Raw genomic sequence first — 18,369 nt, 5'->3', positions numbered from 1 at the left:
TCAAAATACATGTACTAGGGCTGTATAATATACATTCGGTACTATACCGCCTTTAAAAAGTACCAGTCCAGCCCCCCGTGGTCGTCACGTCACGACATTGCTGGTTTTAGGAGCAGAGGAGCATGTTCGGCAGCGCACACACACAGAGTACTTACAAGCAGACAAAGTGTGTGGACAGAAAAAGGGAGAACGGACGCAATTTGGCGTCAAAAGTAAAGATAAATGTGAAGTTATAACACTGAAGCGCCCTCAGGAAGAGGCGCTTTAAGACAAACTCGCCTCCGTGGTGACAAATAAAGTAAGTTTCTTACAAGTATTATTATCACTGGAGGACGAGGAGGAGCTAAACATGATTCATGACACACCGTAGGATACAATAGCTCGCCAATGTCACAATGTCGACTAACCCCATGGGTGGGTCTACACCTGACGTCCACTGTAACGATACCAAGCACAAGAGCGTATCTAGTCGATACTGCTACGATTACGTCGATATTTTTCAGCACCGCAAAATCTTTTTTTTCCTTTTTGTGATGCGGCCCTGGACACATGAGGACTTTGAATATGACCAATGCATGATCCTGTAACTACTTGGTATCGGGTCGATACCTAAATGTGTGGTATCATCCAAAACTAATGTCAAGTTACCAAAGAAAAGAAGAATAAGTGATTATTACATTTTAACAGAAGTGTAGATGGAACGTGTTAAAACAGGAAATAAGCAGATATTACCAGTAAATGAACAAGTGGATTAATAATATTTTTGTACAGTTTGTCCCTCATAATGTAGACAATAGGTACATTCGGTACTATACCGCCTCTAAAAAGTACCGGTCCAGCCCCTCGTGGTTGTCACGTCACGCCATTTTTGGTTTCAGAAGCAGAGGAGCATGTTCGGCAGCGCACACACACAGAGAACTTACAAGCAGACAAAGTGTGTAGACAGAAAAAGGAGAACGGACGCATTTTGGCGTAAAAAGTAAAGATAAATGTGAAGTTATAACACTGAAGCGCCCTCAGGAAGAGGCGCTTTAAGACAAACTCGCCTCCGTGGTGACAAATAAAGTAAGTTTCTTACAAGTATTATTATCACTGGAGGACGAGGAAGAGCTAAACATGCTTTATGACACACCGTAGGAGGATACAATAGCTCGCCAATGTCACAATGTCGACAAACCCCATGGGTGGGTCTACACCTGACGTCCACTGTAACGATACCAAGCACAAGAGCGTATCTAGTCGATACTGCTACGATTACGTCGATATTTGTCAGCACCGCAAAATCTCTTTCTTCCTGGACACGAGGACTTTGAATATGACCAATGCATGATCCTCTATCTACTTGGTATCGGGTCGATACCTAAATGTGTGGTATCATCCAAAACTAATGTCAAGTTATCAAAGAAGAGAAGAATAAGTGATTATTACATTTTAACAGAAGTGGAGATAGAACATGTTAAAACTGAAAATAAGCAGATATTAACAGTAAATGAACAAGTGGATTAATAATATTTTTGTACAGTTTGTCCCTCATAATGTAGACAATAGGTACATTCGGTTCTATACCGCCTCTAAAAAATACCGGTCCAGCCCCCTCGTGGTCGTCACGTCACGACATTGCTGGTTTTAGGAGCAGAGGAGCATGTTCGGCAGCGCACACACACTGAGTACTTACAAGCAGACACAGTGTGTAGACAGAAAAGGGAGAACGGACGCATTTTGGCGTTAAAAGTAAAGATAAATGTGAACTTATAACACTGAAGCGCCCTCAGGAAGAGGCGCTTTAAGACAAACTCGCCTCCGTGGTGACAAATAAAGTAAGTTTCTTACAAGTATTATTATCACTGGAGGACGAGGAGGAGGTAAACATGCTTCATGACACACCGGAGGAGGATACAATAGCTCGCCGCCGTCACAATGTCGACAAATGCCATGGGTGGGTCCCACTATAACGATACCAAGCACAAGAGCGCATATAGTCGATACTGCTACGATTACGTCGATATTTTTCAGCACTGCAAAATCTTTTTTTCCTTTTAGTGATGCGGCCCTGGACACATGAGGACTTTGAATATGACCAATGCATGATCCTCTATCTACTTGGTATCGGGTCGATACCTAAATGTGTGGTATCATCCAAAACTAATGTCAAGTTATCAAAGAAGAGAAGAATAAGTGATTATTACATTTTAACAGAAGTGTAGATAGAACATGTTAAAACTGAAAACAAGCAGATATTAACAGTAAATGAACAAGTGGATTAATAATATTTTTGTACAGTTTGTCCCTCATAATGTAGACAATAGGTACATTCGGTACTATACCGCCTCTAAAAAATACCGGTCCAGCCCCCTCGTGGTCGTCACGTCACGACATTGCTGGTTTTAGGAGCAGAGGAGCATGTTCGGCAGCGCACACGCACAGAGTACTTACAAGCAGACACAGTGTGTGGCCAGAAAAGGGAGAACGGACGCATTTTGGCGTAAAAAGTAAAGATAAATGTGAAGTTATAACACTGGAAGAGGCGCTTTAAGACAAACTCGTCTCCGTGGTGACAAATAAAGTAAGTTTCTTACAAGTATTATTATCACTGGAGGACGAGGAAGAGCTAAACATGCTTTATGACACACCGGAGGATACAATAGCTCGCCAATGTCACAATGTCGACAAACCCCATGGGTGAATCTACACCTGACGTCCACTGTAACGATACCAAGCACAAGAGCGTATCTAGTCGATACTGCTACGATTACGTCGATATTTGTCAGCACCGCAAAATCTCTTTCTTCCTGGACACGAGGACTTTGAATATGACCAATGCATGATCCTCTATCTACTTGGTATCGGGTCGATACCTAAATGTGTGGTATCATCCAAAACTAATGTCAAGTTACCAAAGAAGAGAAGAATAAGTGATTATTACATTTGAACAGAAGTGTAGATAGAACGTGTTAAAACAGAAAATAAGCAGATATTAACAGTAAATGAACAAGTGGATTAATAATATTTTTGTACAGTTTGTCCCTCATAATGTAGACAATAGGTACATTCGGTACTATACCGCCTCTAAAAAATACCGGTCCAGCCCCCTCGTGGTCGTCACGTCACGACATTTTTGGTTTCAGAAGCAGAGGAGCATGTTCGGCAGCGCACACACACAGAGAACTTACAAGCAGACAAAGTGTGTAGACAGAAAAAGGAGAACGGACGCATTTTGGCGTAAAAAGTAAAGATAAATGTGAAGTTATAACACTGAAGCGCCCTCAGGAAGAGGCGCTTTAAGACAAACTCGCCTCCGTGGTGACAAATAAAGTAAGTTTCTTACAAGTATTATTATCACTGGAGGACGAGGAAGAGCTAAACATGCTTTATGACACACCGTAGGAGGATACAATAGCTCGCCAATGTCACAATGTCGACAAACCCCATGGGTGGGTCTACACCTGACGTCCACTGTAACGATACCAAGCACAAGAGCGTATCTAGTCGATACTGCTACGATTACGTCGATATTTGTCAGCACCGCAAAATCTCTTTCTTCCTGGACACGAGGACTTTGAATATGACCAATGCATGATCCTCTATCTACTTGGTATCGGGTCGATACCTAAATGTGTGGTATCATCCAAAACTAATGTCAAGTTATCAAAGAAGAGAAGAATAAGTGATTATTACATTTTAACAGAAGTGGAGATAGAACATGTTAAAACTGAAAATAAGCAGATATTAACAGTAAATGAACAAGTGGATTAATAATATTTTTGTACAGTTTGTCCCTCATAATGTAGACAATAGGTACATTCGGTACTATACCGCCTCTAAAAAATACCGGTCCAGCCCCCCGTTGTCGTCACGTCACGACATTGCTGGTTTTAGGAGCAGAGGAGCATGTTCGGCAGCGCACACACACAGAGTACTTACAAGCAGACACAGTGTGTAGACAGAAAAGGGAGAACGGACGTATTTTGGCGTAAAAAGTAAAGATAAATGTGAAGTTATGACACTGAAGCGTCCTCAGGAAGAGGCGCTTTAAGACAAACTCGCCTCCATGGTGACAAATAAAGTATGTTTCTTACAAGTATTATTATCACTGGAGGACGAGGAGGAGGTAAACATGCTTCATGACACACCGGAGGAGGATACAATAGCTCGCCGCCGTCACAATGTCGACAAATGCCATGGGTGGGTCCCACTATAACGATACCAAGCACAAGAGCGTATCTAGTCGATACTGCTACGATTACGTCGATATTTTTCAGCACCGCAAAATCTTTTTTTTCCTTTTTGTGATGCGGCCCTGGACACAGGAGGACTTTGAATATGACCAATGTATGATCCTGTAACTACTTGGTATCGGGTCGATACCTAAATGTGTGGTATCATCCAAAACTAATGTCACGTTATCAAAGAAGAGAAGAATAAGTGATTATTACATTTTAACAGAAGTGGAGATAGAACGTGTTAAAACAGAAAATAAGCAGATATTACCAGTAAATGAACAGGTGGATTAATAATATTTTTGTACAGTTTGTCCCTCATAATGTAGACAATAGGTACATTCGGTACTATACCGCCTCTAAAAAATACCGGTCCAGCCCCTCGTGGTTGTCACGTCACGACATTGCTGGTTTTAGGAGCAGAGGAGCATGTTCGGCAGCGCACACACACAGAGTACTTACAAGCAGACAAAGTGTGTGGACAGAAAAAGGAGAACGGACGCAATTTGGCGTAAAAAGTAAAGATAAATGTGAAGTTATAACACTGAAGCGTCCTCAGGAAGAGGCGCTTTAAGACAAACTCGCCTCCGTGGTGACAAATAAAGTACGTTTCTTACAAGTATTATTATCACTGGAGGACGAGGAAGAGCTAAACATGCTTCATGACACACCGGAGGAGGATACAATAGCTCGCCGCCGTCACAATGTCGACAAATACCATGGGTGGGTCCCACTATAACGATACCAAGCACAAGAGCGTATCTAGTCGATACTGCTATGATTACGTCGATATTTTTCAGCACCGAAAAATCTTTTTTTTCCTTTTTGTGATGTGGCCCTGGACACACGAGGACTTTGAATATGACCGATGTATGATCCTGTAACTACTTGGTATCGGGTCGATACCTAAATGTGTGGTATCATCCAAAACTAATGTAAAGTATCAAAGAAGAGAAGAATACGTGATTATTACATTTGAACAGAAGTGTAGATAGAACGTGTTAAAACAGAAAATAAGCAGATATTAACAGTAAATGAACAAGTGGATTAATAATAAATTTTTACAGTTTGTCCCTCATACTGTAGACAATAGGTAGATATATGACGGGGGTTGGGGAGTGGGGGCGGGGGTTTGGTCCCAACTCTCTATGACTAATATTGTTGTTATTGTTGTTTGAGTCATGGCCGACACAACAATTGTTAAGGTGAAGCGAGGTTGCCATGGCAACGACTCTCTATGGCGCTTTAATAAAGATGTGGTATGAAAATTGTTGTTGTTTGAGTCATGGCCAACACAATTGTTTAGGTAAAGGGAGGTTGCCATGGCAACGACTCTCTATAGTACCCTAATAAAGATGTGGTACGACTAATAATGTTGTTGTTTGATTCATGGCCAACACAACAATTGTTAAGGTTGAATCGAGGTCGCCATGGCAACGACTCTCTATGGCGCTTTAAAAAAATGTGGTCTGACTATTGTTGTTTGATTCATGGCCAACACAATTAAGGTAAAGGGAGGTCGCCATGGCAACGACTCTCTATAGTACCCTAATAAAGATGTGGTACGACTAATAATGTTGTTGTTTGATTCATGGCCAACACAACAATTGTTAAGGTTGAATCGAGGTCGCCATGGCAACGACTCTCTATGGCGCTTTAAAAAAATGTGGTCTGACTATTGTTGTTTGATTCATGGCCAACACAATTAAGGTAAAGGGAGGTCGCCATGGCAACGACTCTCTATAGTTCCTTAATAAAGATGTGGTACCACTACTATTGTTTTTGTTGTTTGATTCATGGCCGACACAACAATTGTTAAGGTAAAGCGAGGTTGCCATGGCAACGACTCTCTATGGCGCTTTGATAAAGATGTGTTATGGCTAATATTGTTATTGTTGTTTGATTGATGGCCTACACAATTAAGGTAACGGGAGGTCGCCATGGCAACGACTCGCTATACTACCTTGTTATGGTGAAGCGAGGTCACCATGGCAACGACTCTATGGTGCTTTAAAAAAGATGTGGTATGACTAATGTTGTTGTTGTTTGATTCAATGCCAACACAATTAAGGTAAAGGGAGGTCGCCATGGCAACGACTCTCTATGGTACCTTAATAAAGATGTGGTAAGACTAATGTTGTTGTTGTTTGATTCATGGCCGACACAACAATTGTTAAGGAAAAGCGAGGTCGCCATGGAAACGACTTTCTATGGTGCTTTGATAAAGATGTGATATGACTAATGTTGTTGTTGTTTGATTCATGGCCGACACAACTGTTAAGGTTGAAGCGAGGTCGCCATGGCAACGACTCTTTATAGATGTGGTATGGCTACTATTGTTGTTGTTTGATTCATGCCCTACACAATTAAGGTAAAGGGAGGTCGCCATGGCAACGACTCTCTATCGTACCTTAATAAAGATGTGGTACGACTAATATTGTTGTTGTTTGATTCATGGCCGACACAACAATTGTTAAGGTTGAACCGAGGTCACCATGGCAACGACTCTCTATAGTACCTTAATAAAGATGTGGTATGACTACTATTGTTGTTGTTGTTTGATTCATGGCCTATACAATTAAGGTAAAGGGAGGTCGCCATGGCAACGACTCTCTATAGTACCTTAATAAAGATGTGGTACGACTAATATTGTTGTTGTTTGATTCATGGCCGACACAATTGTTAAGGGGAAGCGAGGTCGCCATGGCAACGACTCTATGGTGCTTTAATAAAGATGTGGTATGACTAATATTGTTGTTTGATTCATGGCCAACACAATTGTTAAGGTAAATTGAGGTTACCATGGCAACGATTCTTTATGGTGCTTCAATAAAGATGTGGTATGACTAATATTGTTATTGTTTGATTCATGGCCAACACAATTAAGGTAAAGGGAGGTCGCCATGGCAACGACTCTCTATCGTACCTTAATAAATATGTGGAAAGACTAATGTTGTTGTTGTTTGATTCACGGACGACACAACAATTGTTAAGGTAAAGCGAGATCGCCATGGCAACGACTCTCTATTGTACCTCAATAAAGATGTGGTAAGACTAATATTGTCGTTTGATTCATGGAGGAGACAACAATTGTCAAGGTAAAGCAAGGTCGCCATGGCAACGACTACCTATGGCGCTTTAGGTCCTTCTGACATTCCTCTCCTCACACTGGAAGCGGTCAGCTGATGGCGGTGACGTCGCCATGGTTACGGCGAGGTCATCAGTGAGAGCGACCACATTGTGTACATCTGGCATCCTTCCCCTCCTATTTGACGCACTGCAATGCAGCATTTTTCCTCCACTTGCAGCCAGCTGTTAGGAGATAAAGGCCGGCTGCAGCTGACGACACAAACATTACGCTTCAATGGTCATCAACTCTTCAACTTGCACAGCTTTTCAAGTTTGGGGGACTATTGAGGGTAGTGTGTTTAACCTCTACCTTCTACCGCCATTGTTTCCAAATGGTGATTGTGACACGGCAGTAAAACTGCTGATCAAACAAAACAGAAGTCATTGAGCCACTAGCTGCACAAGCTAACTCTTCTATCAGTGTGATTGTGTGTGATGTGTGTGTGTGTCTTTGTGTCTGATGTCTTTGTTTCTGGTGTGTTTGTGTCTATTTGTCTGATATGTGTGTGAGTCTGTATTCTTGTCTGATGTGTGTGTGAGTGTTTTTTCGTGTCTGATGTGTGTGTCTATTTGTCTGATGTGTTAGTATTTGTCTGATGTGTGTGTGCCTGATATGTTTTTTGTCAATTTGTCTGATGTGTTTGTGTTTATTTGTCTGATGTCTTTGTTTCTGATGTGTGTGTGAGTGTGTATTTGTGTCAGATGTATTTGTGTCTATTTGTCTGATGTGTGTGGGAGTGTCTATTCGTGTCTGATGTATTTGTGTCTATTTGTCTGATGCGTGTGTGTCTGATGTGTTTTTGTCTATTTGTCTGATGTGTTTGTGTCTATTTGTCTGATGTGTGTGTGTGTGTGTGATGTGTTTTTGTCTATTTGTCTGATGTGTGTGTCTGATGTGTTTGTGTGTATTTGTCTGATGTGTTTTTGTCTATTTGTCTGATGTGTGTGTCTGATGTGTTTGTGTGTATTTGTCTGATGTGTTTATCTTTTGTGTGTGCCTGATGTGTTTGTGTATATTTGTCTGATGTTATTTTGTCTATTTGTCTGATGTGTTAGTATTTGTCTGATGTGTGTGTGCCTGATGTGTTTTTTGTCTATTTGTCTGATGTGCTTGTGTCTATTTGTCTGATGTGCTTGTGTGTATTTGTCTGATGTGTTTTTGTCAATTTGTCTGATGTGTGTGTCTATTTGTCTTATGTCTTTTTTTCTGATGTGTTTGTGTCTATTTGTCTGATGTGTGTGTGTCTCATGTGTGTGTCTATTTGTCTGATGTGTTTGTGTGTCTATTTGTCTGATGTATGTGTCTGTTTGTCTGATGTGTTTTTGTCTATTTGTCTGATGTGTGTGTCTATTTGTCTGATGTGTTTGTGTCTATTTGTCTGACGTGTGTGTATTTGTCTGACGTGTGTGTCGATTTGTCTAATGTGTGTGTCTATTTGTCTGATGTGTATGTCTATTTTTCTGATGTGTGTGTATATGTCTGATGTGTGTGTCGATTTGTCTGATGTGTGTGTTTATTTGTCTGATGTGTGTGCGTGTGATGTGTTTTTGTCTATTTGTCTGATGTGTGTGTCTGATGTGTTTGTGTGTATTTGTTTGATGTGTTTATCTTATGTGTGTGCCTGATGTGTTTGTGTGTATTTGTCTGATGTTATTTTGTCTATTTGTCTGATGTGTGTGTGTGATGTGTTTTTGTGTATTTGTCTGATGTGTGTGTCTGATGTGTTTGTGTGTATTTGTCTGATGTGTTTATCTTATGTGTGTGCCTGATGTGTTTGTGTGTATTTGTCTGATGTTATTTTGTCTATTTGTCTGATGTGTTAGTATTTGTCTGATGTGTGTGTGCCTGATGCGTTTTTGTCTATTTGTCCGATGTTTTTGTGTGTATCTGTCTGATGTGTTTTTGTCAATTTGTCTGATGTGTGTGTTTATTTGTCTTATTTCTTTGTTTCTGATGTGTTTGTGTCTATTTGTCTGATGTGTGTCTCTATTTGTCTAATGCGTGTGTGTCTGATGTGTGTGTCTATTTGTCTGATGTGTTTGTGTGTCTATTTTTCTGATGTATGTGTCTGTTTGTCTGATGTGTTTTTGTCTATTCGTCTGATGTGTGTGTCTATTTGTCTGATGTGTTTGTGCGTATTTGTCTGATGTGTGTGTCGATTTTTGTCTGATGTGTGTGTCTATCTGTCTGATGTGTGTGTGTGTCAGTGTGTGTGTCTATTTATCCGTTGTGTGTATCCGTGTACCCCGCCTTCCGCCCGATTGTACTGAGATAGACACCAGCGACCCCTGCGACCCCAAAAGGAATAAGCGGTAGAAAATTGATGGACGGATGTGTCTATTTGTCTGATGTGTGTGTGTCTATTTGTCTGATGTGTGTGTGTCTATTTGTCTGATGTGTGTGTGCGATGTGTTTGTAGGCCCGCCCACGACATCAGTTTGGAGGAGTTTGACGATGAAGATCTTTCAGAAATCACAGATGACTGCGGGATCGGACTAAATTATGACTCTGACCGTTACGAAAAGGTAAGTCACTTACTTTGTCTTCCTTAATAACACCATGTATCACCAGATATCACCATGTATCACTATACTGTATATCACCATGTTTCATTATATATCACCATGTTTCATTATATATCACCATGTATCACCATGTATCATTACATATCACCATGTATAACTATATATCACCATGTTTCATTATATATCCCCATGTATCACTATATATCCCCATGTATCACTATATATCACCATGTTTCATTATATATCACCATGTATCACTATGTATAACTGTATACCACCATGTATCATTATATACAGTATCACCATATATCCCCATGTATCACTATATATCCCCATGTATCACTATATATCACCATGTTTCATTATATATCACCATGTATCACCATGTATCACTATATATCACCGTGTATCACTCTATATTGCTAAACCATTTCATCCATGAGTGTTATCGGCCGACACCGATGACATGTATGAACTGTAATTGGATCCATGTATCGATGTTGAAGGATATGTAATGTTTACGTACAACTGTTGGATGACAACAAAGTCAAGAGTACACAAGGACTAAACACAACACAACAGTCATACCAAAGAATATAAAAAATGGGAGCCATTACCTCCCTGCTTGGCACTCAGCATCAAGGGTTAAAATTGGGGGTTCAATCACCAAAATGATTCCCAGGCGCGACCACCACTGCTGCTCACTGCTCCCCTCACCTGCTAGGGAGTGATCAAGGGGATGGGTGAAATGCAGAGGATAATCTTACCACACCGAGTGTGTGTGTGTGTGTGTGTGTGAGACTTTCACTGGTACTTTAACTTTAGTCTGCATCTTACTGGAGCAGAATGAGTCGTCAATATCAGCTGAAAATGTTCATATCCAAACGGTGGACATTAATCCATGAAAATATAAAAAAGCTGCTGTTGATGTTTGACGGCAAAGCATTTCTTCAAACCATCCTCACACTCTCTAAGTGCTTGATGTTTGTGGCCTGTTGCCATGACGACAGCTGACCACTGGAGCGTCTTTTAAAAGGACACATTCCATCCTTAGCTCCTTCCCTGCACCCTCTTATGTCTCCTCTGTTTCTTGGACCCTTCCTTTCCTTCTTTCCAACATCCTCTTCCCTTTGCTCCCTCCTTCAGCGTCTCTAGTTTGTATTCATCCGAGTAGCCTCTTGAGGCCCAAGCTGTTTGTTTACATGTTTTTTTTTTTATTTCTCTTTGCTATTTGGGCCTTATTGGACCCTAATTAGAATAAAAACTAAGAATCATTTTTTGACATGATGTACTTAGTCCATAAGTACACGAACGTGTACTTCATGTTTAGTGACATGCTAATTCTTATATTTACACCTCCCCCCCCCCCCCCCAAATTCCATTCTATGTTATACTCTTCTGACACCACCAGATGGCAGTATAAGTGTCCACATAAGCGGCCATAAGACCCCAATTCAGTAGTGAACACAATTTTGAAAATAAGAGCTAAAAGGTGCTGTCCACGCATGTGGCCACTAAGCCTTTAGAGCTGGGGTTGGCAACCTATACCACTAAAAGAGCCATTTTGACCCGTTTCACAAAATAAAAAAAACAATGGGAGCCACAAAAGTCTTTTGAAATCTAATATGAAATAACACTGCATACAGTTTTTTTGTTGCTTTGTGTTATGTATAAACCAGGGATCTCGGACACACGACCCGCACCTTAATATGAAAATTAAATGTTAGTGCGGCCAGCGAGTTTTATATGAGTGACGCTCACAATTTTTCCGGGAGACTACCGAATTAAAAAGCAAATATTCTCTCGAATGTCCACTGACTTTTACCCAAACAAAAATTATAAGGGTGTGCTATGATGACCCCGCCTTTAACGCCCTCTACAACCTGAACAAACAGCTTGCCAGCCCTGTCACATTTAGTATGTGGCTTCTGCAGACACATGGAAGTGACCGCAAGGCATACTTGTTCAACAGCCATACAGGTTACACTGAGGGTTGTGAAATAAACAACTTTAACACTGTTACTAATATGCGCCACACTGTGAACACACACCAAACAAGATTGAGAAACACATTTCAGGAGAACATCCCCACCGTAACACAACATAAACACAACAGAAACAAATACCCAGAATCCCATGCTTCCCTAACTCTTAGGTATAGGGCGGTATAGCTCGGTTGGTAGAGCGGCCGTGTCAGCAACTTGAGGGTTGCAGGTTCGATTCCCGCTTCCGCCATCCTAGTCACTGCCGTTGTGTCCTTGGGCAAGACACTTTACCCACCTGTTCCCAGTGCCACCCACACTGTTTTAAATGTAACTTAGATATTGGGTTTCACTATGTAAAGCGCTTTGAGTAACTAGAGAAAAGCGCTATATAAATATAATTCACTTCACTTCACTTCCGGGCTACATTATACACCCTGCTACCACCAAACTCCCCCCCCCGCCACCTCCGTGCGTCTGTTGAGGTGGCCTGGGTTGGGAGGGCGGGGTTTGGTGGTAGCGGGGTGTACAATGTAGCCCGGAAGAGTTAGGGATGCATGGGATTATGGGTATTTGTTTGTTTGTATTACAGTGCGGATGTTCTCCCGAAATGTGTTTGTCATTTTTGTATGGTGTGGGTTCACAGTGTGGCGCATATTAGTAAGAGTGTTAAAGTTGTTTATATCACAACCCCCAGTGTAACCTGTATGGCTGTTGAACAAGTATGCCCTGCAGTTACTTTCCTGTGATAATAGAGGCCGCATATTACATGTGACCGGCCGGCTTGTAGATAGCAATAAAAGCGAGCACGACGTCATATTTCAGAGAGCGTGAAAGGCATTACCATTACGGCACGCTGTCAATATTGTTGTCCGGGTGAAAAATCGGAGAATGTTTGCCCTGGGAGAGGCACTGAAATCCGGAAACCTTCTGGAAAAATCGGGGGGGTTGGCAAAGTGTGGCTCCGGAGCCGCCGGTTGCCGACCCCAGCTTTCGAGGCTAGAGGAGGATTTATGTGTTGCTTCCCAGGCTCATATGTCCGAGCACAAAGACGTTCTAGAGGGCGAGTGAGCCTCTGTCTGTAATAAAACATGGCATCACACACTCGTCTGCAAGGACGCCCCCAATTGGGCTTGCACCATAAAGCCCGGAGGTTGATGGTGCCGACAGCAGGTGGATACACGTACAATGGTGCCGACAGCAGGTGGATACACGTACGATGGTGCCGACAGCAGGTGGATACACGTACGATGGTGCCGACAGCAGGTGGATACACGTACGATGGTGCCGACAGCAGGTGGATACACGTACAATGGTGCCGACAGCAGGTGGATACACGTACAATGGTGCAGACAGCAGGTGGATACACGTACAATGGTGCCGACAGCAGGTGTATACACGTACAATGGTGCCGACAGCAGGTGGATACACGTACGATGGTGCCGACAGCAGGTGGATACACGTACGATGGTGCCGACAGCAGGTGGATACACGTACGATGGTGCCGACAGCAGGTGGATACACGTACGATGGTGCCGACAGCAGGTGGATACACGTACGATGGTGCCGACAGCAGGTGGATACACGTACAATGGTGCCGACAGCAGTTGGATACACGTACAATGGTGCCGACAGCAGGTGGATACACGTACAATGGTGCTGACAGCAGGTGGATACACGTACAATGGTGCCGACAGCAGGTGGATACACGTACAATGGTGCCGACAGCAGGTGGATACACGTACAATGGTGCCGACAGCAGGTGGATACACGTACAATGGTGCCGACAGCAGGTGGATACACGTACAATGGTGCCGACAGCAGGTGGATACACGTACAATGGTGCCGACAGCAGGTGGATACACGTTCAATGCGTGTCGGGGCATTTACAAACAGAGTAGACAACAAACGTCATGCACACCACGATTATTTTTTTATTTTTTTAACGGTCCCTTCATGTCACTGACTCTGACATGGATGATCAGGATGTCATTAGAATGACCTTTGTTGGCAAAAGAAGAGCCTGATGTGAGATTCCAGTTAGTCCCAGTGGATTCTGGTCTCAATCTGCGGCTGCTGGGAAAGGAGCTCAATACATACCCTATATTTCCCACTATAAGGTGCATCCTTTCATTTTCTCAAAACTCCACAGAGTGCCTTATAACCCGGTGCGCCTTATGAACGGAATAATTCCGGTTGTGCTTACCGACCTCCAAGCTTTTTTATTTGGTAGCTGGTGTAATGATAAGTGTGACCGGTAGATGGCAGTCACACATACGATATTTGTGTAGACTGCAGTCAAACATAAGAGATACACGTGGACTGCAGGCTGAAGCCAGTAAACAACAACAAAACTATACATTTTCCATTGAGAATATAGAACATTACACACGGCCTCAAAAATCAGCGCAAATGTTCTCAGTACGACTTCGATACAATATACGTGTAGACTGCAATATGATGGCAGTCAAACATAAGAGATACACGTGGACTGCAGGCTGAAGCCAGTAAACGACAACAAATCTATACATTTTCCATTGAGAATATAGAACATTACACACGGCCTCAAAAATCGGCCCAAATGTTCTCAGTACGACTTCGATACAATATACGTGTAGACTGCAATATGATGGCAGTCAAACATAAGAGATACACGTGGACTGCAGGCTGAAGCCAGTAAACAACAACAAAACTATACATTTTCCATTGAGAATATAGAACATTACACACGGCCTCAAAAATCGGCCCAAATGTTCTCAGTACGACTTCGATACAATATATGTGTAGACTGCAATATGATGGCAGTCAAACATAAGAGATACACGTGGACTGCAGGCTGAAGCCAGTAAACAACAACAAATCTATACATTTTCCATTGAGAATATAGAACATTACACACGGCCTCAAAAATCAGCCCAAATGTTTTCAGTACGACTTCGATACAATATACGTGTAGACTGCAATATGATGGCAGTCAAACATAAGAGATACACGTGGACTGCAGGCTGAAGCCAGTAAACAACAACAAAACTATACATTTTCCATTGAGAATATAGAACATTACACACGGCCTCAAAAATCAGCCCAAATGTTCTCAGTACGACTTCGATACAATATACGTGTAGACTGCAATATGATGGCAGTCAAACATAAGAGATACACATGGACTGCAGGCTGAAGCCAGTAAACAACAACAAATCTATACATTTTCCATTGAGAATATAGAACATTACACACGGCCTCAAAAATCAGCCCAAATGTTCTCAGTACGACTTCGATACAATATACGTGTAGACTGCAATATGATGGCAGTCAAACATAAGAGATACACGTGGACTGCAGGCTGAAGCCAGTAAACAACAACAAATCTATACATTTTCCATTGAGAATATAGAACATTACACACGGCCTCAAAAATCGGCTCAAATGTTCTCAGTACGACTTCGATACAATATACGTGTAGACTGCAATATGATGGCAGTCAAACATAAGAGATACACGTGGACTGCAGGCTGAAGCCAGTAAACAACAACAAATCTATACATTTCCCATTGAGAATATAGAACATTACACACGGCCTCAAAAATCAGCCCAAATGTTCTCAGTACGACTTCGATACAACATATGTGTAGACTGCAATATGATGGCAGTCAAACATAAGAGATACACGTGGACTGCAGGCTGAAGCCAGTAAACAACAACAAATCTATACATTTTCTATTAAGAATATAGAACATTACACACGGCCTCAAAAATCAGCCCAAATGTTCTCAGTACGACTTCGATACAATATACGTGTAGACTGCAATATGATGGCAGTCAAACATAAGAGATACACATGGACTGCAGGCTGAAGCCAGTAAACAACAACAAATCTATACATTTTCTATTAAGAATATAGAACATTACACACGGCCTCAAAAATCAGCCCAAATGTTCTCAGTACGACTTCGATACAATATACGTGTAGACTGCAATATGATGGCAGTCAAACATAAGAGATACATGTGGACTGCAGGCTGAAGCCAGTAAACAACAACAAATCTATTCATTTTCCATTGAGAATATTGAACATTACACAAGGCCTCAAAAATCAGCCCAAATGTTCTCAGTACGACTTCGATACAATATACGTGTAGACTGCAATATGATGGCAGTCAAACATAAGAGATACACGTGGACTGCAGGCTGAAGCCAGTAAACAACAACAAATCTATACATTTTCCATTGAGAATATAGAAAATTAAACACGGCCTCAGAAATCAGCCCAAATGTTCTCAGTACGACTTCGATACAATATACGTGTAGACTGCAATATGATGGCAGTCAAACATAAGAGATACACGTGGACTGCAGGCTGAAGCCAGTAAACAACAACAAATCTATACATTTTCCATTGAGAATATAGAAAATTAAACACGGCCTCAGAAATCAGCCCAAATGTTCTCAGTACGACTTCGATACAATATACGTGTAGACTGCAATATGATGGCAGTCAAACATAAGAGATACAGGTGGACTGCAGGCTGAAGCCAGTAAACAACAACAAATCTATTCATTTTCCATTGAGAATATAGAACATTACACAAGGCCTCAAAAATCAGCCCAAATGTTCTCAGTACGACTTCGATACAATATATGTGTAGACTGCAATATGATGGCAGTCAAACATAAGAGATACACGTGGACTGCAGGCTGAAGCCAGTAAACAACAACAAATCTATACATTTTCCATTGAGAATATAGAACATTACACAAGGCCTCAAAAATCGGCCCAAATGTTCTCAGTACGACTTCGATACAATATACGTGTAGACTGCAATATGATGGCAGTCAAACATAAGAGATACACGTGGACTGCAGGCTGAAGCCAGTAAACAACAACAAATCTATACATTTTCCATTGAGAATATAGAACATTACACACGGCCTCAAAAATCAGCCCAAATGTTCTCAGTACGACTTCGATACAATATACGTGTAGACTGCAATATGATGGCAGTCAAACATAAGAGATACACGTGGACTGCAGGCTGAAGCCAGTAAACAACAACAAATCTATACATTTTCCATTGAGAATATAGAACATTACACACGGCCTCAAAAATCAGCCCAAATGATCTCAGCACGACTTCGATAAGCTATGAAGACGCACCGCTTGATGGATTGTCGGCTGCCATAGTCAGACGTACCGTGCTTCAACATACAAGTATTACTATGGGGTGTGTATAAGGACACAAAAATGGCACCTATTAGCAGACATTATCTGGCATTTTGTTTCGCAATATTATGCAATAGCAACTTTTCTTACCTTCTGATGTGTTTTTGGGATCTGCATATGTCCTGAAAATTTGTGGTGGATAAGCTTCGTTTTGTTCTCTACCTTCAGGCACCAATGTGGAGATCTCATAAGATTAAACCGTCAACATTTTAAGAATGGATTTAATTCTACACATTGATTCTATTAGAGAGCTACAACTGTTAATCAATAATCAATATATCAGTGTGCAGCTTTTTAAAGATCACAATATGATATTTTATTAGAGAAAGTTAGATTTAACTATTGTGGGATCACACTCCTCAGCCTTCCCGGTAAGGTTTATTCAGCTGTACTGGAGAGGAGGCTACGCCAGATAGTCGAACCTCGGATTCAGGAGGAACAGTGTGGTTTTCGTCCTGGTCGTGGAACTGTGGACCAGGTCTATACTCTCCGCAGGGTTCTTGAGGGTGCATGGGGGTTTGTCCAACCAGTCTTTATGTGCTTCGTGGACTTGGAGAAGGCATTCGACCGTGTCCCTCGGGAAGTCCTGTGGGGAGTGCTCAGAGAGTATGGGGTATCGGACTGTCTTATTGTGGCGGTCCGATCCCTGTATGATCAGTGCCAGAGCTTGGTCCGCAGTAAGTCGAAAACATTTCCAGTGAGGGTTGGACTCCGCCAAGGCTGTCCTTTGTCACCGATTCTGTTCATAACTTTTATGGACAGAATTTCTAGGCGCAGTCAAGGCGTTGAGGGGTTCCGGTTTGGTAACCGCAGGATTAGGTCTCTGCTTTTTGCAGATGATGTGGTCCTGATGGCTTCATCTGACCGGGATCTTCAGCTCTCACTGGATCGGTTCGCATCAGAGTGTGAAGCGACCGGAATGAGAATCAGCACCTCCAAGTCCGAGTCCATGGTTCTCGCCCGGAAAAGGGTGGAATGCCATCTCCGGGTTGGGGAGGAGACCCTGCCCCAAGTGGAGAAGTTCAAGTACCTAGGAGTCTTGTTCACGAGTGGGGGAAGAGTGGATCGTGGGATCGACAGGCGGATCGGTGCGGCGTCTTCAGTAATGCGGACGTTGTACCGATCCGTTGTGGTGAAGAAGGAGCTGAGCCGGAAGGCAAAGCTCTCAATTTACCGGTCGATCTACGTTCCCATCCTCACCTATGGTCATGAGCTTTGGGTCATGACCGAAAGGATAAGATCACGGGTACGAGCGGCCGAAATGAGTTTTGGTCTCTCCCTTAGAGATAGAGTG

At 42.2% G+C, this 18,369-nt stretch overlaps 1 protein-coding gene across 3 annotated transcripts in view; it reads left to right on the top strand.

Moving 5' to 3' along the window:
- The window catches only part of mapk8ip2 (mitogen-activated protein kinase 8 interacting protein 2), an 82,609-nt gene that overhangs the window by 31,592 nt on the left and 32,648 nt on the right, over positions 1-18,369 (top strand). For all 3 annotated transcript variants that reach the window (XM_061896195.1, XM_061896194.1, XM_061896196.1), the window contains exon 2: positions 9,767-9,872. In XM_061896195.1, coding sequence (XP_061752179.1) covers positions 9,767-9,872 — 106 coding nt within the window. The remainder of the gene's footprint in view (positions 1-9,766; positions 9,873-18,369) is intronic.

The sequence above is a fragment of the Nerophis ophidion genome, linkage group LG03 (genome assembly GCF_033978795.1).
Source record: "Nerophis ophidion isolate RoL-2023_Sa linkage group LG03, RoL_Noph_v1.0, whole genome shotgun sequence".
Lineage (NCBI taxonomy): Eukaryota > Metazoa > Chordata > Actinopteri > Syngnathiformes > Syngnathidae > Nerophis > Nerophis ophidion.
The sequence above is the reverse complement of the archived record's forward strand: the minus strand, read 5'-3'. Positions and strand labels throughout refer to the sequence as shown.